The following is a 21,761-nucleotide window of genomic DNA, read 5'->3' as shown; positions in this document are numbered from 1 at the left end:
TGGCAGGTGGGCCCCTGGGCGTGGGACACATTTCTGTCGGACTCTGCATGATAAATGTGGTGCATAGTCCGACCAAGCACCAGAACGCCCCTTTGAGTGACAAAATTTGTGTTGCATGAAGAATAGTGCAGCCGTGCCACAAAAGGCTTGTGTGCGACACAAATGTGTTGCAGGCACTTGTTAAATATGTTTATGTATACACCTATATAAATGTGTGTGTATATATCAGTGTAATGTGTATATTTTTAAGCGGGAAGAGAGGGCCCATTCAGAAGTCTGCTACTACCTGTGCCCTACCTCTCGTAGTTACGCCCCTGAAACCAGCCATTGTCATACTGTATTCCCCACACATAAAAGAAACCCTATGGGGGCATTTATCAATTTGGGCACAGGGTAGCACTGGCAGGTGTCATATTTTTTTCTGGCATCTAAGGCATCTTTGTTGCGCAAGGGATTAATGATTTAGAGCATGAACCAAAAGCTTATGAACAAGGTGCTGCAAGGGAAAAAAAATTCAGACAGTTTTCGGTTTGAAAGGTGATAATAGATGCCCTTTATATTTTTTCTACAAATGCTGGTATTGCTGTACTGCATCCCAAAGGTGACTTAAAACCATATAACACATATGTCTGTAATATCTACATATGGTAAAGAAAGAAATTGCTCTTACCTTGCTCATCTAGAAGGATATTATCCGGCTTTATATCCCTATTAAAAAATAGAGAGTCATTAGTATATGTAAGTATATTAGAATAGTATATGTAAATTCATTTATATTTTTAATGCTATATATATATATATATATATATTCCAAATGTTATAAAGCACAGATTTCAGTTTGTTTTTAGCTTTGGGAAAATAAAGCTGCACTGTGATTAGTTGCTATGGGAAACTATTAGAATCCCTTGAATGGACTCTCGCTGCTGATTTCAGAGCTTTTGAACCACACCCAGGGCTGCCTTGCTGGGAGCTGATTGACAGTTGCCTTGTAGTATCTTATTCAAAGAAAGTTGAGTGGTTTTATTCTGGAACTCTGTGCTAGACTCAACTGTGGCTTGAGTAATACATGGCCAGGCCTGTCAGCTGATGGGGGCGGCATCCAGGGCTGAATAAATTCCCAGGGCTCAGTTCACTCCGTGACCTGTAGTATGACTGTTTCTGTTTTTCTGTACCTGATCCCCTGATCTTGAACCTAAACCTTCCAGTCTGAACTGGAGCCTGTATCCAAGCCAAAATCCAGGCTCAACCAGAACCCCAGTCTGAACTGGGGTTTGTATCCAGCCTGAGCTTGTACCCTGAATCCCAGCCTGAACTGTAACCTTTATTTGAGCTGGTAGTTTGAACTGTAACCTGTATCTAAACCTGTGTATCTGAACCTGTATCTGGAACCCTGTAACCGTGAACCTTTATCTGGAACCCCTGTAACCTGACCTGATCCAGAAACCTGTATCCATACTTGATTCAGAACTCTGTTTACTGTTCTGATCCGGTAACTCCCTGATAAGTATGCAGACATATAAGTACATGTCTGCATAGTAATCTGCCTTAACAGAAAAAATATAAATCCGAAAATCCATTCATCAACAAACTCTGGTATGCAGAATCTGAGGGTCCAATGGCCCATCCTTAAAATGGGTTACTGTCAGAATCCTCTGAATGGCCCCTGGTTGTTGAGTAGGTTAAAATGTCTTAACTTGGTGGTTTTTTCCCCTGCGTTTCTGAGGTGTGTTTTCATTGCACTTTTTAAAGGGGTTCCTTTTTTGGAAACGCATGCGTTTATGGTCTGCGTTTAGGAACGTATGCAATTACTTGCACAAACAGCATGGAGAACAAGATCGGGCATATCTACAAATTCCAAGCTTTGTGAATAAACCCTTCCATTTTTTCACTTTACTTGGGAGTGCTGCCTCAATTTTTGATATTTTGTACAAATTCCAAGAGAGAGAGCTGCATGCAATTACCGCACATCAAGCATTGCGTTTATAAAAACGCAAATGCAAGCAAAGATTTGAAAAAATACATCCATTTTCAGTGCTTGAAATCGCAACGGAAATGCAACAAAAATGCCCTTGTCTTTACTATATCTGGATACGCGAATCCTAAACATGTATCAGGAAAGCAATATTTTAAACCTATACTATATCTGGAGCCCCGTATCCTGAACTTGTATTTGGAAACCAGTATCCTAAACCTATACTATATCTGGAGCCCCGTATCCTGAACTTGTATTTGGACACCAGTATCCTAAACCTATGATATACCTGGAGCCCCGTATCCTGAACCTGTATCTGGAAACAAGTATCCTGTCCTGATCTGGGATCCTAAACCTGTACTCTGAGCCCTGTTTCAGAGCCTGAACCCTGAGTCTGTGTCTGGTATAAATAGAACCATTCTATATCCATAAACCTGAGGAAACAAGAAGTCTAAACAAAGGCCACTGCCGACAGTCAGACCCTGGGAAGGTGTAAATACGATCTGCCTTTCAGATACACTTGAGTAGACTTACAAGGCATTACCTGGAATACATAGGCTAATTACATCACTTTTCAGCTAATGTCCAGATCATATACACAGGCTGCAATGCGATACCTCACAATGAACAGCCCATTGAGGTGAAACTAATGATCACCTGAGCAGCCTGTGAATGAACAGCTTCAGTGGGAATAGTAATGGCATGCTTTCGGCTTCCTTTGTTTTTCAAAAAATTCCAAGAATGGCTGAATAAATACTGTACTGTCAGGCTACAAAAAAAGTCTGCTTACCATAAATACCATAGTTTTGCAAGAAAAAACTGTGCTGAAAAGTTTCAGCAAATTGAAAATGGTAAGATCTGCAAACATTAATTAACATGCTTATTAATTCAATATTTCCCATAATAATTTACTACAAGTTACTAAACTACTGAAGGAGGAGGTAGGGAATGTAAAACATGTATCGCATATTATAGGCGATATTCTTCCTATATTATTGCTAGATTATTTCTAATGTTCTGAGAATATTTTCTGGAATATACCTGGAGATCTTTTACAGAAAAAAAAACATTACCCCATATCTACATCGGCCCTCTCCATGCCTTTAAACATAAACATTGAGGCCTCTTGCACACTAGCGTTGCGTTTCACGTCAGGGTGCAATGCGTGAAAAACTGACGTTTTGGCTGCGTTTTTGTTCCATTTTTCCTTGGAGTAATTTGCGTTTTTGCGTTTTTCACGCGCGTGTTGTTAGCGTTGTTTTTGCGTTTTCGGCGCATTTTTGACGCGCGTTTCAATGGGAGACTCGAGCAGTTTTCAAAGGGACCATGATTTGGGATTAAAATGTGTTATTTAATTGAAAAATAATGTCTTCTGATAATTTGCAAACATCTGCGATCTATTCTTCACTGTTCCGCGCGTATATTATCTCCCGACAATTTAGCAGATGTGAAGAACAGTGAAGAATAGAATAAAACCAGTGAACACAGTGAACACAGTGACCACAGGATCATTTAAGATAAAAACACAGTGCAGAACACAGTGCAGAATAGATTACAGATGTTCGGCACATCTGCTTACTTGTCGGGAGATACGCGCGGAGCGGTGCGAACAAAATAGCATGTGAAGAACAATATATATGTGTGTAAAGAACACATTGCAGATGTTTCCATACATCTGCAATGTCTTCTTCACACATATATATTGTTCTTCACATGCTATTTTGTTCGCACCGCTCCGCGCGTATCTCCCGACAAGTAAGCAGATGTGCCGAACATCTGTAATCTATTCTGCACTGTGTTCTGCACTGTGTTTTTATCTTAAATGATCCTGTGGTCACTGTGTTCACTGTGTTCACTGTTTTTATTCTATTCTTCACTGTTCTTCATTGTGTTTTTTTAATTAAATGATCGTTCGCGAGCAGGGGAAATACTGTTATACTGGTCACCTAGCAACCCTTACGTTTAAAACGCATTGCACTCGCATTGCACTTGCAATGTTTGCGAGTGCAATGCGTTTTTGATACGTCCCCATAGACTTGAATGGGGCGTGAAAAATGCGCGTGAATCGCAAAAATAGAGCATGCTGCGATTTTGACGCGCATGCAAACGAACGCAAGCACGCGCGTTGAAAACCACGCAAATGGAGAAAGACCCATTGAATACAATGGGACAGAGTGCAATGCGAGTTCTGCGCGTCAAATGCACGCGCAGAACTCGCGCGTGAAAAACGCCAGTGTAGAAGGGGCCTGAGTTGAAGTTGTTTGCAAAGGTTCTGAGGTGAGTCCAATCAGCCTCTTCCCTGATGCTGAGTTCAGTTTATTCATCAGTCTCCTGCACAAGTGATGTGTCGTTGTGATATAATCGGGTTAAAAGTGGAGTGGTGTGGGGTGATTGGCTTGCGGCTCCCTATTATATATTAAATAGGGAGCCGTTCAGCAGTCATAAGAGCCAGCACACTAAGAAGAGCAGTAATTCCCATCACCATCCTGCACAGCCACACTTCCTGGTTTTTGATTGACAGCCCATATAATGATGCCACACGCATTGCTGTTCTGTGATCTCTACTGAGAGGAACTGGTGGTCACTGGCTGACCCTCCACTCAACTCCATCCTCCAATCTCTCACAAAACTTGTGAGAGGAGCAGTGTTCAGCTGCCAGTGATTACAGTATGCATTCTCTTTACAGGGGATGGGAGGTCAGGTACTTCATGTACTGCTGCCTGATCTGTGTCTCTCACTGACTGTAGCTAAAGCAAACTTACCAGGGCAATGATTTACTTTTCGTTACCCAGAAAAATAAGCAGGGGGAAGGAGATGGCAGAGTAAACAGGGAAGTCTCAACCTGGGTCAACTTCCTCAGTCAGAGTGCCAATTGTCATTTACATAATAAAGAAAATGTGATATTTTTTTTTTAACAATTAATGTGTGGATTAATATGATCAACAAGGCTGAGATGGAATCCTTGTGAGCTGCTCTAAAATGTAGTAATGTAAGAACAGCTGATGTATAGATGCATGCTGTGATTTCATGTGATCAGATACATTCAAGGGTATTGGACATCACACTGGTCACATGACATGAACTGCTGATTAGTAAGGAGGTATAAGCCATGGAGAAGTGTATATGGAAGGGTCTAGATGAGCAGGACACACCCCCTCTGATGCCAGGTAATATACAAATAAAGTTTATGGGGACGTGAGGGAAACAATTTTTAGATAAAAGAATGGTGTCCGTTAATTAATTGGGATCTATGTATATGATTACTTACTTACTTGATTCATTTATTTGAAACAATAATTTACCATACTGAAAATGTAAATGACTTCAGCTTGACCTATATGACATAAGTGTCCTAAACTTTAAAGAGTAACTGTAAAGGTTTCTTATTTTTCACAAATCAATAGCTCTTGGGATGTGAAACTACTTTGCTGATTATCTTTTTTACCTATATTACCAGTATTTTCCTTGCTATAGCCCTCAGATTACCTTAGTGCTGCAATGGATGCCTCCTCTCCATGTGCTGATAAGAAAATGCCAGAACTTTGGTAAGAAAAGGACGAGCAGCACATAGTAGGCATCAGGCGTTCTGTTTGTTATTAAAAGTGGAATCGCATATAATAATTTGGTAAAAAACTATAGCTTTACAGTTACGCTTTAAGGTCTAAAGCATATGCAAGGTACATGTTCATGAGACCAAAAGTAAAAAATGTTCTGTGTTGTGTAGTCCTACACATGCTGCAAAACATTGGTGCGACATTTCAGATGCACTTATACTGCATTTAAAACTGAATCACAAAATAATTGTAAAGAATCAATTTTAATTAAATTCTTAAATACATTTATTTATTTCTGAATTCTCATTTTTTTAAATTTAGTTTTTTTAGCAAACAATAAACGGGTGCATTATAGCAATACAAAGTAGATAGCAGAAAACAACAACAGCAGATACTTTAAGGAAACTTAGAACTTCTCTGATGGGGCCACTGAAGAAGTAGTTCAGCAGGATTTCTGCTTCCAGTCCCATTATACACAATACAAAAATATATTTGACCAAGTTACCTGCTGGTTCGTTTTAAGAGAGATCAGCATTTAGATCTCTATTAAACTTCTGGAGTCCAAGTCATGTGGGCGTCCCAAGCAGCAGCCTGAGTAATGGAGTGACAATTGGTAAAGATACCTTTTCTAACTGTGTTTTACTCAAAAGCAAAACCACCAAAAAATACATGTGTATAACAAGAACTGCAGCCACTTTGCTGTCTACGGCCAACCTGCTCGGTTGAAAACGAAGAAGGTGGAGAGTTGCCAGCTCTCCTCATCAATATCGTTCCTCTGCTTCTGCAGTAGCGATATGATGATGTCATTGCAGCTGCCGGTATCAAGGCCTCAAATATCAACAGCAGAAAAGGGAGAGGACACAAAAGAAGGGGGCCACAATATGAGGGTGGTCCACAGGATGGGGGCGACAATTTGAGGGGGAGAGATTATGGGGGCCACAATATGATGGGGGCCCACAGGATGAGAGGGGTGCAATATGAGGGGCAGATGATAGGGACCACAATATGAGGAGGGAATGATAAGGGCAACAATATCAGGTGGACACGTACAATAAAAAGGGAATATTGAATAACTCCTCTCAGAATGCAGATGATTTTAGACTTAAACGCATACGTTAAGTAAGTAGCAAGAAGTGTTTTCTAACATGGTAAAACATATGTTGCTAGTAACCAATCACAATCATTTAGCTGTAAAATATGTGCATTATGGAAGAAGTAACTCCAGATACATTGGAAATGCATTTAGAAACAAAAATCTTATGAACATGGCCTTAGGTTGCATTCATGCTGTAGTGTGAACACAACCTAAAAATGTGAATTTAATACTCCCATGTAGTAGAGGGTGGGCCCCCAGAATCTATTTCACTCGTGGGTACCAGTTGGACACTATGGCAGATTTGTGATTAAAATAGCGAATGGCGTGGAGGGGGCATAGAGGGGTCTAATGGCCGGTGGATTGGGCGGGCACTAGGCATTTGAAAAACGCAGGCGTATGACAAATCTCCCTCATAATGTAGTTGTTATTTCTCCATAGAGACCTTGGTGTACAACGCCTGTCTAAATTTACATACCCAAGCATATATGTATCGATTTTTATTAAACTGTAAATATTTGTGGCTTTCAAGTTTCCCATCTCGCATTTTGAGTTTACTCACGCAGCCCGTCACTCAGCCGAGCTGCAAAATGTAGTGTGGTAATGAAGAGATTGAGTTAATGACCTCAGTCCTGCAGCTGCTCCCAGCTAACAAATAATATATGAGTGTCTGTTACATCATCTCAACACTACCATTTCCATTTTGGTGTTTTATTGACCATGTGACAGGGAAAATGGGGAGAGACTTGAATTTCTTTAAACACTGACATTAAATCTTGCTTTTAGGAATACAAAGAAGTGTGGATGGATGAAATTCCCAGCAGCATATGGCCCCAAACCACAGATAACATTTACAAGCCTGAGGTTAGTAAAAATAGAAAGAAGATAGGAAGAGCTCTTAAAGATCCCACAGCAGGGGTGGGAACAAAGAGAGCACATACTTAACCCGATCCAACTCCTGGTTCCTACTCTGATACTCCTGGCGTTTGGGCCTGGAGGGACCTGCAATTTCGGAACTGGGTATGTGTTCTTTTTTTTCTACAATGGCCCCAGCTGCCCCAGGATCTTTAAAGAATCTTCCATGTAAAGTTCCAGTTACATAGTTCAGTTTTTGGCAAGCCGAAGCTCTAATAAGACATTAAAGGAAATCTAACATCAAATCCATCATGGTAAACTAGGGACACTTACTCACAGATCCAGGCACCATGACTATGGTAAACTTCTTATACATTTTATCCGTAGGCTTCTTCCTTCTAAAATCAACTTTTTAACATTCAGGTAGAGGGAGGGGGAGCCAGTGTAATAGCATGGGAATCTGCAGCACTGGTAACACCCCTCAGATGTGAATGTCGTAAACTATGCCTAATTCATTATTCAGCATCAATGGTACAGCATAAGAGTGCCAGGTCTAATTTTGCACTGTGCAAACAAAACATTGAAACCTCTCCCTCAGGGGGAAGATATATCAAGCACTGGTGCCCCATGTTGGCCCTGCCTCTCGGCATGCATCAGATATGTGAAGAGCCTAGAGAGTGCCCTTGACATGCACACAGCGTGACTGGCTCAGTTCCACGCCAGGTCTGGAGATGCCAGCAAGAATACCCTGCTTTCTGGCAGAACAACAGCACCAAACTGTTATATTTCACTAACATGTACAGTGTCCCATCTCCGGCACTGGCTTGGACTGTAAAATCCACCCCATGCATGATGCGTTTTTCAAATACAAAGCATAGTGTGATGCTATGCTTACACTTTTGTTGGAGCTCATACGCCTCATAATTTGTTGAGCTACAAGGTTAATGTAGAGGAATTTCCACAGGTCTTTGAAGAAGGACTTAAGTGCCGAACACAGTGGATTTACAACTCCAACACACAGGGCAGATTACATTTTATAGCAGCCTTACACTTTATGCGTAATCACTAGAGATGAGCGAGCACTAAAATGCTCGGGTACTCGTTATTCGAGACGAACTTTTCCCGATGCTCGAGTGCTCGTCTCGAATAACGAACCCCATTGAAGTCAATGGGAGACTCGAGCATTTTTCAAGGGGACCAAGGCTCTGCACAGGGAAGCTTGGCCAAACACCTGGGAACCTCAGAAAAGGATGGAAACACCACGGAAATGGACAGGAAACAGCAGGGGCAGCATGCATGGATGCCTCTGAGGCTGCTTAATCGCACCATTATGCCAAAATTATGGGCAACAGCATGGCCATGACAGAGTGACAGAATGAAGCTAGATAGCATCTAAAACATGCAATAATTGACCCTGACACTATAGGGGACGGCATGCAGAGGCAGCGGCAGCAGGCTAGAGAGTGGCATGGCGACATACCCTAAATGGACTCAGGCTTCAAACCAATGGGTGGCAGAGAGGAACCAAAGGAGGTGAGCAAGAAGCGCTCAAATAATATCGGTACATGATAAAAGTTTGCCAGTATATTTTGTGAATTACACAGCAGGGTGGCGACAAAGTTAACATGGAAGCCATGAAAACAACCCAAAATTCTGCCTGACACAGCTCGTTTGATAAGGGGACCATGTATGGAGGCAGTGAACTAGTAGTAGATTAAAGGTGCTGCAGTTAAAACTATGTTAGTTGGATCTTGGCATGGAGTTGGCGCTCCGCTGCCAGGCGAGCTTTCGCCAATCCAAGCCCCTGTCTCTAGGCTACTCCCCAAACAGCACTTCTAAGAACCTTTTGTATAAGATCAAGTGTAGTAGCGTTCTTATAAGTTTAGGATATGCCGGGTGAGGGGAATGTAAACAGATGCGCAAGAAGCGCTGAAATAATATCGGTAAATGATAAAAGTTTGCAAGTATATTTTGTGGATTACACAGCAGGGTGGCGACAAAGTTAACAAGTTTGATGTGGAATGCCCTGTAATAGCTCTTGGGCGGTGTGCCTTTTATCGCCTAGGCTCAGCAGTTTGAGCACCGCCTGCTGTCGCTTAGCGACGGCACTGCTGCTGTGCCTAGAGCTACCGACTGATGGCGCCATGCCCACGGATGGTAATTCGGAGGAGGAGGAGGTGGAGGAGGGTTGGGAGGAGGTATAGTAGGCCTTTGAGACCTGGACCGAGGTAGGCCCCGCAATTCTCTGCGTCGGCAGTATATGACCAGCCCCAGGGTCAGACTCGGTCCCAGCCTGCACCAAGTTAAGTGTAGTAGCGTTCTTATAAGTTTGGGATATGGCGGGTGAGGGGAATGTAAACAGATGCGCAAGAAGCGGCTGATGCGCATGGAGCTGGCGCTCCGCTGCCAGGCGAGCTTTCGCCAATCCAAGCCCCTGTCTCTAGGCTACTCCCCAAACAGCACTTCTAAGAACCTTTTGCATAAGATCAAGTGTAGTAGCGTTCTTATAAGTTTAGGATATGCCGGGTGAGGGGAATGTAAACAGATGCGCAAGAAGCGCTGAAATAATATTGGTAAATGATAAAAGTTTGCCAGTATATTTTGTGGATAACACAGCAGGGTGGCGACAAAGTTAACAACTTTGATGTGGAATCCATGAAAACAACCCAAATTTCTGCCTGACACACCTCGTTTGATAAAGGGACGATGTATGGAGGCAGCTATATGGACGACTTTTGGAGGTAGCAATGGAGACAACGTGTGGAGGCTGCTATGGAGACAATTTAATTTGGATAGTGCCTGTATGTGGCAGTCCCAAAAATTTTTCAAACCAGAGGAGCAGGTAGGTGGCCCTCCAGTAAAATGGAATAGATTGAGTGCCTGTATGTGGCAGTCCAAAAAAATTTTCAAACCAGAGGAGCAGGTAGGTGGCCCTCCAGAAAAATTGAATAGATTGAGTGCCTGTATGTGGCACTCCCAAAAATTGTTTAAAACAGAGGACCGGGTAGGTGGCCCTCCAGAAAAATTGAATAGATTGAGTGCCTGTATGTGGCACTCCCAAAAATTGTTTAAAACAGAGGACCGGGTCGGTGGCCCTCCAGAAAAATTAAATGCATAAAGTACTATAGCTAGAGCCAGTGGGCCCTGTCAAAAAATAGCCAGTTTCCCCTGCTTTACTGTACAAAGAGGAGGAGAAGGAGGAAAATGAGGAGGAGGAGGAGTGGATCAATTATTCAGGTTGAGCTTCCTTCACCTGGTGGAGATTGGAAATTATGAGAAATCCAGGCTTTATTCATCTTAATAAGCGTCAGCCTGTCAGCGCTGTCAGTCGACAGGCGTGTACGCTTATCGGTGATGATGCCACCAGCTGCACTGAAAACCCGCTCGGACAAGACGCTAGCGGCAGGGCAGGCAAGAACCTCCAAGGCGTACAGCGCCAGTTCGTGCCACATGTCCAGCTTTGAAACCCAGTAGTTGTAGGGAGCTGTGTGATCATTTAGGACAATGGTATGGTCAGCTACGTACTCCCTCACCATCTTTCTGTAAAGATCAGCCCTACTCTGCCGAGACTGGGGACAGGTGACAGTGTCTTGCTGGGGTGACATAAAGCTGGCAAAAGCCTTGTAAAGCGTACCCTTGCCAGTGCTGGACAAGCTGCCTGCTCGCCTACTCTCCCTTGCTACTTGTCCCGCAGAACTACGCACTCTGCCGCTAGCGCTGTCAGAAGGGAAATACTGTTTCAGCTTGTGCACCAGGGCCTGCTGGTATTCATGCATTCTCACACTCCTTTCCTCTGCAGGGATGAGAGTGGAAAGATTTTGCTTGTACCGTGGGTCCAGGAGAGTGAACACCCAGTAATCGGTGCTGGAATAAATTCTTTGAACGCGAGGGTCACGGGATAGGCAGCCTAGCATGAAATCTGCCATATGCGCCAGAGTACCAACGCGTAAGAATTCACTCCCCTCACTGGCCTGACTGTCCATTTCCTCCTCCTCCAACTCCTCCAACTCCTCTTCTTCTGCCCATACACGCTGAACAGTGAAGGACTCAACAATGGTCCCCTCTTGTGTCTCGCCAACATTCTCCTCCTCTTCCTCCTCATCCTCCTCCACCTCCTCCGATATGCGCTGAGAAACAGACCTAAGGGTGCTTTGGCTATCAACAAGGGAATCTTCTTCCCCCGTCTCTTGTGACGAGCGCAAAGCTTCCGACTTCATGCTGATCAGAGAGTTTTTCAACAGGCCAAGCAGCGGGATGGTGAGGCTGATGATGGCGGCATCGCCACTGACCATCTGTGTTGACTCCTCAAAGTTACTCAGCACCTGACAGATATCAGACATCCACGTCCACTCCTCATTGTAGACTTGAGGAAGCTGACTGACCTGACTACCAGTTCTGGTGGAAGTTGACATCTGGCAGTCTACAATGGCTCGGCGCTGCTGGTAAACTCTGGATAACATGGTCAGTGTTGAATTCCACCTCGTGGGCACGTCGCACAACAGTCGGGGAGCGGGCAGTTGGAGGCGGCGCTGCGCTGCCCTGAGAGTGGCAGCATCTGTGCTGGACTTCCTGAAATGCGCACAGATGCGGCGCACCTTCGTGAGCAAATCTGACAGATTGGGGTATGTCTTGAGGAAACGCTGAACTATCAGATTTAACACATGGGCCAGGCATGGCACATGTGTCAGTCTGCCGAGTTGCAGAGCCGCCACCAGGTTACGGCCGTTGTCACACACAACCATGCCTGGCTTCAGGTTCAGCGGTGCCAGCCACAGATCAGTCTGCGCCGTGATGCCCTGTAATAGCTCTTGGGCGGTGTGCCTTTTATCGCCTAGGCTCAGCAGTTTGAGCACCGCCTGCTGTCGCTTAGCAACGGCACTGCTGCTGTGCCTAGAGCTACCGACTGATGGCGCCGTGCCCACGGATGGTAGTTCGGAGGAGGAGGTGGAGGAGGGGTGGGAGGAGGAGGAGGCATAGTAGGCCTGAAACACCTGGACCGAGGTAGGCCCCGCAATCCTCGGCGTCGGCAGTATATGACCAGCCCCAGGGTCAGACTCGGTCCCAGCCTCCACCAAGTTAACCCAATGTGCCGTCAGCGATATATAGTGGCCCTGCCCGGCAGCACTCGTCCACGTGTCCGTGGTCAGGTGGAGCTTGTCAGAAACGGCGTTGGTCAGGGCACGGGTGATGTTGTCTGACACGTGCTGGTGCAGGGCTGGGACGGCACATCGGGAAAAGTAGTGGCGGCTGGGGACCGAATACCGAGGGGCGGCCGCCGCCATGAGGTTGCGAAAGGCCTCGGTCTCTACTAGCCTATAGGGCAGCATCTCCAGGCTAAGCAATCTGGAGATGTGGACATTAAGGGCTTGGGCGTGCGGGTGGGTTGCACTATATTTGCGTTTCCGCTCCAGCGTCTGGGGTATGGAGAGCTGAACGCTGGTGGATGCTGTGGAGGATCGTGGAGGCGACGATGGGGTTTTTGTGGCAGGGTCCTGGGCAGGGGACTGACTATCAGCTGACACAGGGGAAGGAGCAGTGGTGTGCACGGCCGGAGGTGAACGGGCTTGTTGCCACTGAGTGGGGTGTTTAGCATTCATATGCCTGCGCATACTGGTGGTAGTTAAGCTAGTAGTGGTGGAACCCCTGCTGAGCCTGGTTTGGCAAATGTTGCACACCACAGTCCGTCGGTCATCCGGTGTTTCCTTAAAGAACCTCCAGACTTCTGAAGATCTAGCCCTCGCCGCAAGAGCCCTCGCCACGGGAGCTTCACTAGTTGACACATTTGGCGCTGATGCACCAGCTCTGGCCCTGCCTCTCCGTCTGGCCCCACCACTGCCTCTTCCAACCTGTTCTGGTCGAGGACTCTCCTCCGTCTCAGAAGCACTGTGTTCACCCGGCCTCTCAACCCAGCTTGGGTCTGTCACCTCATCATCCTCCGATCCCTCAGTCTGCTCCCCCCTCGGACTTCCTGCCCTGACAACAACTTCCCCACTGTCTGACAACCGTGTCTCCTCATCGTCGGACACCTCTTTACACACTTCCACTACGTCAAGAAGGTCATCATCACCCACAGACTGTGACTGGTGGAAAACCTGGGCATCGGAAAATTGCTCAGCAGCAACCGGACAAGTGGTTTGTGACTGTGGGAAGGGTCCAGAAAACAGTTCCTCAGAGTATGCCGGTTCAAATGCCAAATTTTCCTGGGAGGGGGCAGACTGGGGGGGAGGAGGCTGAGGTGCAGGAGCTGGAGGAGTGGCGATTTCGGTGACATGGGTGGACTGCGTGGAAGACTGACTGGTGGACAAATTGCTCGAAGCATTGTCAGCAATCCATGACATCACCTGTTCGCACTGTTCTGGCCTCAACAGTGCTCTACCACGAGTCCCAGTAACTTCAGACATGAACCTAGGGAGTGTAGCTCTGCGGCGTTCCCCTGCTCCCTCATAAGCAGGTGGTGTCTCACCCCGGCCAGGACCACGGCCTCTGACCCCTGCAGTAGTTGGACGCCCACGTCCCCGCCCTCGTCCTCTACCCCTAGCCCTCGGGTTAAACATTTTTAAAATGAGAGTTATAGCTTTCATTTTTTTGTAACTTTTTTTTGTGTTTTTTTTTTTTTTTTGTGTTTTTGAGTTTTTAAAACCAAACAATGCTATCCTATTGCTATGGCTATTTTCTAGCCAAGTATGAAAGCACACTACTATGCCAGATGAGATGACACTGAGTTATTAAACAAAATAAACGTAAAATAAAAAAGGACAAATGGCAGACTGTGCCTAATTGAAATCCAACCCCTACTAAATTTTCCCACTTCGGTCTTTGCAATGGATATGTGCGTCACTAAGCGCAAAACACAGCGGTCGCAAGTCTCACTACAAATTGCTCACAATTGGCTAGTAGATGCACTGCAGCAAGTACAGCCACCAGCAGATCAACCAGAAATCAAATATATAACGCTACTGTAGGCGTAAGCCGTTTGGATTCTCCTATGGCTATTTTCTAGCCAAGTATGAAAGCACACTACTATGCCAGATGAGATGACGCTGAGTTATTAAACAAAATAAACGTAAAATAAAAAAGGACAAATGGCAGACTGTGCCTAATTGAAATCCAACCCCTACTAAATTTTCCCACTTCGGTCTTTGCAATGGATATGTGCGTCACTAAGCGCAAAACACAGCGGTCGCAAGTCTCACTACAAATTGCTCACAATTGGCTAGTAGATGCACTGCAGCAAGTACAGCCACCAGCAGATCAACCAGAAATCAAATATATAACGCTACTGTAGGCGTAAGCCGTTTGGATTCTCCTATGGCTATTTTCTAGCCAAGTATGAAAGCACACTACTATGCCAGATGAGATGACGCTGAGTTATTAAACAAAATAAACGTAAAATAAAAAAGGACAAATGGCAGACTGTGCCTAATTGAAATCCAACCCCTACTAAATTTTCCCACTTCGGTCTTTGCAATGGATATGTGCGTCACTAAGCGCAAAACACAGCGGTCGCAAGTCTCACTACAAATTGCTCACAATTGGCTAGTAGATGCACTGCAGCAAGTACAGCCACCAGCAGATCAACCAGAAATCAAATATATAACACTACTGTAGGCGTAAGCCGTTTGGATTCTCCTATGGCTATTTTCTAGCCAAGTATGAAAGCACACTACTATGCCAGATGAGATGACGCTGAGTTATTAAACAAAATAAACGTAAAATAAAAAAGGACAAATGGCAGACTGTGCCTAATTGAAATCCAACCCCTACTAAATTTTCCCACTTCGGTCTTTGCAATGGATATGTGCGTCACTAAGCGCAAAACACAGCGGTCGCAAGTCTCACTACAAATTGCTCACAATTGGCTAGTAGATGCACTGCAGCAAGTACAGCCACCAGCAGATCAACCAGAAATCAAATATATAACGCTACTGTAGGCGTAAGCCGTTTGGATTCTCCTATGGCTATTTTCTAGCCAAGTATGAAAGCACACTACTATGCCAGATGAGATGACGCTGAGTTATTAAACAAAATAAACGTAAAATAAAAAAGGACAAATGGCAGACTGTGCCTAATTGAAATCCAACCCCTACTAAATTTTCCCACTTCGGTCTTTGCAATGGATATGTGCGTCACTAAGCGCAAAACACAGCGGTCGCAAGTCTCACTACAAATTGCTCACAATTGGCTAGTAGATGCACTGCAGCAAGTACAGCCACCAGCAGATCAACCAGAAATCAAATATATAACGCTACTGTAGGCGTAAGCCGTTTGGATTCTCCTATGGCTATTTTCTAGCCAAGTATGAAAGCACACTACTATGCCAGATGAGATGACACTGAGTTATTAAACAAAATAAACGTAAAATAAAAAAGGACAAATGGCAGACTGTGCCTAATTGAAATCCAACCCCTACTAAATTTTCCCACTTTGGTGTTTGAGGTGGATATGTGTGCCACTAAGAGCTAAACGCAACGGTAGCAAGTCCCCCTGCTAATTCCTCACAAAATGGTACTAGATGCAAATAAAAAAAAAAAAGTAGAACGTTATTGTAGCCCTAAGAAGGGCTGCTGGGTTCTTGGAGAATCACTCCTGCCTAACAGTAAGCTAATAGAACACCCTAACGCTTTCCCTGACCAGCAGCAGCTCTCTCCCTAGCGGCATCCAGACACAGAATGATCCGAGCAGCGCGGGCAGCGGCTAGTCTATCCCAGGGTCACCTGATCTGGCCAGCCAACCACTGCTATCGACGTGTAAGGGTACCACGTCATGCTGGGTGGAGTGCAGAGTCTCCTGGCTTGTGATTGGCTCTGTTTCTGGCCGCCAAAAAGCAAAACGGCGGGAGCTGCCATTTTCTCGAGCGGGCGAAGTATTCGTCCGAGCAACGAGCAGTTTCGAGTACGCTAATGCTCGAACGAGCATCAAGCTCGGACGAGCATGTTCGCTCATCTCTAGTAATCACCTTTACACATATACATATACCTATATAAACAGTACACAATGCTGCAATTATTTGTACTGTGCACCCACATTATACTATAATACCTGTTATCAGAGCCTACTGTGGCTCATTGTTCAGTGGATCCAGAAAACAGAAAAACATCTTTACAGTGCAGCTAAACATTATCATGCAAGAATGTACGCAGTACAGACACATAGGTCTTAGCATGCCAAACTTTGCAGGTCATTTATTTCACTTCCCAACGTAAAAAAAATCCACGTCCCAATACATATAAATTTAGTATAAAAGGTATAAAGCAATTGGCTAATTAAAACACTCACAAGGGATGCAGCAAAACTAGCAGAATTATGTCAATACAGCACATGCAACATGATGAAACATCTTTGGCACATCTTTAATAGTCTGTAATTATGGCTTTACCCATGGGGTACAAAATAAACGCAGTGACTAGGCGGATGGAGAATCATAGATCAGTTCAGAACAGATGTACAGCCTTTTTAACCCACAAGAGGGATCGAAAAAGCATGTTTACATGAATGTAAATTATACAGCATGGTAGCAATAATGTGACAAAGCACATGGCCCAAACCCATCTGTAGCCTATCAGCCACTGCAATTACCTCTGACTCACTACAGCCTGCAATACACAAAAATAGCAAAATCATCACAAAACAAGACCATGAATAGAAATCCACAAAGTCATGTCTACCCAGTCTGTTATTATTTTACATGTTCATATAGTGTGTGTGAATTTCCAGTTTGCAGATGTGGCCTAATCTGTTGTAAGTACAAGTCACATCTTTAGGGTATGTTCCCTTAAGAAACCCTAACTTTAGATTATGCCAAAAATCCATCACACTTCAGAATTGTTATCCACACAAAATTAAAAAATCTGTACAGACTACAAATGGTACACAATGTTTCTCCGCAGAGAGTCCCCCCTACACCCTGGAATTGTGCACTGACCAACCTAGGGAGTCATAGGAGCTAAACAGCAATAAAACTGAGTAAAATTGTAAAGTAAGGGGTTAAAATGATTGCGTAAACATCACTAGGGGATTAAGATTTGAGAACTTTCTTTCATGGGAAAACCCCTTCAACCCCTTAGCATTGCAGCCTTATTATGTTTACATTTTGCTCCCCACCTTCATGTAATCACGTACATGGTGTACAGTTTGCTATTGTTAGGAGGCTGAGAGACCTGCAATGATGGCACCATGTAAAAAGACTGACACAATATTTCCCATCTGTACATAGAGCTTTATATGTTTGTATTTAAATATTAGCAGACAGTCCCTAAGTACAAGCAGGCAGAGCAGTGACTTGAAGAGACACATAGCTGTCAGTCACAATAATGGGGCGGGGCTCACTGGTATCTCTGACTTTTCTCCTCTCTCAGGTTGCCAGAGATGAGTCAGAAAAGCTAATTTGCATATTAGAAAAATGGCTGTAATTAAGGTACAGGGCCCCACTGGCAGCTTATTTTAGGTGATATATTGAGGACTCGTAATCCTTTATCAGCAGATATTGTTAGTCGGGAAGGGGGGGAGGGCAAAATATGGTGACAGGTCCTCTATAAAGAATGCCTGTCAGCAGAATTTTACACCTCATACAAGTAATTCAGGGGTTAAAAGTCCTTCCCATCATCACAAATTATCTGCCCCTGAGGCACTCCCCCCCCCCCCAGCCCGAAGGGTTGGGCCATGCGGTAGTGGGCAGAGCCACATCTGTGGGTGGAAACAACATAGGCAAAGGTAAAAAAGTTTAAGAAACGATTTTACTGGTGGGAAGAGACAGATTTAAGCTGGGATGCCTGCCCTGTACTTCTCAATAGAGGCCAGCATAATAAGACAGTCTTCCCAAAGAGGAGACAGTGATTCAAGTCCTCAAAGATGATGTGAGACTTTGTCAGGGGTTGATATTAATTCGCAATACAGTATTCTTTTAAATCTGTGAGTTATTTTTGCGGTTTGCTTTATATTTATGATGTACTGGTTCCACAATTTAGCTTCTCTTCCGACACTCACGCTCACTGCTAAAATTGGGCACCAAAAACAACTAAAATAATGAATGCCCCCCGGTGAGTCCAGGTTGCTGCAGTGTTCAGCCTGTATACATTTCATGAATTGAACTCCAAACCAGGAATCTGGAAAACCCTGAGGGGACCACAGTGTAAAATAAAGAAAACTTATGTACTCTGCTCCCGCCTAGTTCTGTCATTCCTTTCCCCATGTCTAGAAGTTTAAAGGGGTCACAGAACTCACTTCAGCCAATCAGTGAACTCCTTGGACCATGGTACAACATACTTTGGGTGCAAGCCTGAAAATCATATATTCTGGAGCGATGTGGGAGCCAGACCAGGGTAAGTGTACGTTTTTCCCACCCTGGCTCCCTAGAGATTTTCCAGACTCCTGGGAAACCCTTTTAAGTGCACGCAACATTGACTTGTCAGAAAATGTCGATTAGCCAATATCCAGGCTCAACCAGTCAGAAACTGATGATATTTTTCCTAAGGGCAAAAGTCATACAAATGTGACATTTTGATCCTGAAACGTAAAAGGCAATGGAGATGATCAATGCGGAAACTTATTCAGACACAATGTTATAATTTGATTATTTAAGCTGAACAATTAAGTAAATCAGTGCATGTATTTGGCTACTGGTGTAGGGAGGCTGGCAACACATGTGAATATGCTGGCAAGAAAGCATTAAATCATCTGTCACTCTTCACTAACCTAAAGCATGACATGACATTAACATCTGTATAAAGCTGCCAGCCTGGAACTGACTGATATGGACTAATCTCCATGTCATTTACTGAGAAACAATTCATTCTGTAACATCAGCTTCTGCATGAATGATCGGAGCAAGCAACACAATAGTCCCATAAGACTTCTCACCGCTCCTAATGATTTCTATTACTCAGTGTTTATAAAGAATTGAGTTATTTTTATGTATTTTTATGATGTGTTTGTCTCACGGGTCATGCTTTAGCTCACCTTCAGAATTTTATTTCGTTACTATCCTGAAGGCAGAACTTTGCTCAAGAATTTTAAGGATCGGTTGACAGTAACATGAAGTTTAACGTTATCAAAATAATTATTTTACATTGAGTATTGGGCCGGACATATCTCTGACTATGTAGAGTATTTTTTCTACTTAAGTACAAAAAAATGCATTTGCCATCTGAAATTGGAGACATATGGAGATAAATGCTGTCCTCCGGTATCCAGACACTGAATGGAAAACCCTTTGCTGTCAGTGGTGAAATTATTTTCATAGTAATGTCCTCAAGCAGTAACTGTACTTCTCACTCATTTGGTGTCTTACATTTTGCTATGCCATAGCAGCAGTATATTAATAAAGGGGCAAGGGACACAAACAGGGACATTTTATCATTATTTCTGCTGGTCAAATTGTCTCATTTTGTCGTTTTTGAAATTTTTTTTGCGATCTTGTGCACTGTGCCTTATGTATATAAGTTTCTCAGATGTTCCATGTGACTTTTCACTTATGTATCACTTTTTTGCTAGTTTTTGTGACTTTTTAGGCGCAAATCTGCACTTGGTCCAGGGCAGTTGCAAAGGAAGGATTTTTTTCATGGACCCTATTTTAACATGTAAATTAGAATTATTTCACATGCTTTAAATGTTTAACATTTTGCACAGTAACCTGTTTTTTTTAAATTAAACAGCTGTTAACACTTGTGTTAACACATGTGTTAACATGATGTTAATGCATGTGTTCACATTGCGTTTACTATGTGTTTTGTAAATGCAAATGTTAACAGCAATGTAATTAGGCAAATCACCTCTCCTTAGCTGTTGTAATAGGTTTCAAAATGCAACGTGTGACCACACCCTTAACACCACTTGTGACCGCAGCCTCATATGTCGTCATCTCCCTGGGGGGTGACTACAGTGCTTAAAAATGCAGGGCACAGCCTCAAATCCCAAATCCCCATTTGCAACAAAAAGTCTCAAAAAGAAGCCAAAATTTGCACCTTCTAGGATAGGAAAAACTGAACATATCAACCTGGATATTCTTTTATTACAAACACGGTGGGCCACATGACCAGGACCATTGTCTGCATCACTCTCTGGTTGTCTCTCCATACACTAGGTGCCAGAAAAATTAGCTGCTGTCAGAACAGGCCCAGAAGTTGTGGTTCTGATCATAGAAAATACCTAGAAGAAGGTTACTTTAGTTTCGTAGGTAACCCTTTCAATATTTTGTTAATGGTGGGTAGTTTGGGTATTTTTTGAGTAAGGTGTCTTGTATTTTTATAAACTTTTCCATAAAGCAAGGTATAAATTCGATACCATTAGATTGTAACATCAATCAATATCTGGACAGGTAATCCCCCCCTTACCTGGTCTATAGCTTATTAAAATATCTCATTACATTGTGTCCATCTCCTTTGACCAGAAATATTTTTTTTCTCTCTTCATGTAAATTCCCTCTTATACCAATATGCCTTTACCTCACCAAAGATGTCAATTTCACCAATCAAATATTCTCTTTCTCTAACAATCCTAAAAGTTCCTTTGGTGCTCTCCACTCCTTTGTAACCCTAAAGGTGCATCCACCTGTCACATACCTTAGGACTAAAGATCTGGCCACCTACTTTTAAGATAAAATTGACTGCATTCGCCAGGAAATAATTTCACAATCCACTAACTCAATTGATTCCCTTCCCTGCCTCACTCTGTTTACTCTCTCCTTCTAGAGACCTTCCCTAGAGTCGCCAAATGCTGTTAACTACTGACCAGTCTCTAACCTCCCTTTCCCAAACTCCTGGAACGCCTGGTCTATTCTCAACTAACCCGCTATCTCTCTGCTAACTCCCTCGTTGACCCCTTACAATTTGGTTTTCATCATTTGCACTCCAGTCTCCAGTTATCTCATCACTGCTAAACCCAAAGGTGACTATTCTCTCCTCATTCTTCTGGATCTCTCAGCAACATTTGATACTGTGGACCACTAGCTCCTGCTCAGAATGCTTCACTCCATTGGACTGAAGGACACTACATTTTCTTGGTTTTCTTCCTATTCCTCTGACTGAACTCCTTTTCTGGATCTCACTCTTCTCTTCTTTCTCTCACTATCGGGTTTCCTAAGAGCTCCACCTCTTCTCTTTTCCCTTTACACTTCCCTCACTCTCCAAACGATCAGCAGATTTGTTTTTCAGTTTCATCTTCATATTGATGGTACCCAGCTATATACTTTTGCATAAATTTCTAATAGGCGGGGACAGAGGGAACAGAGGCGCTCATAGAGTAGTAGGTTGTGCAAATAACAAGTATGATGTTAGAGAAGGTAGAGTGAGGC

General features: G+C 43.8%; 1 protein-coding gene across 4 annotated transcripts in view; it reads right to left on the bottom strand.

Moving 5' to 3' along the window:
* The window catches only part of STK32A (serine/threonine kinase 32A), a 136,299-nt gene that overhangs the window by 48,092 nt on the left and 66,446 nt on the right, over window positions 1-21,761 (bottom strand). For all 4 annotated transcript variants that reach the window (XM_072146146.1, XM_072146148.1, XM_072146147.1 and 1 more), the window contains one exon: window positions 671-708. In XM_072146146.1, the coding sequence (XP_072002247.1) occupies window positions 671-708 (38 nt within the window). The remainder of the gene's footprint in view (window positions 1-670; window positions 709-21,761) is intronic.

This window comes from Engystomops pustulosus, chromosome 4 (genome assembly GCF_040894005.1).
Source record: "Engystomops pustulosus chromosome 4, aEngPut4.maternal, whole genome shotgun sequence".
NCBI lineage: Eukaryota > Metazoa > Chordata > Amphibia > Anura > Leptodactylidae > Engystomops > Engystomops pustulosus.
Note: the sequence above shows the minus strand (reverse complement) of the source record. Positions and strands in the feature narration are given on the sequence as shown.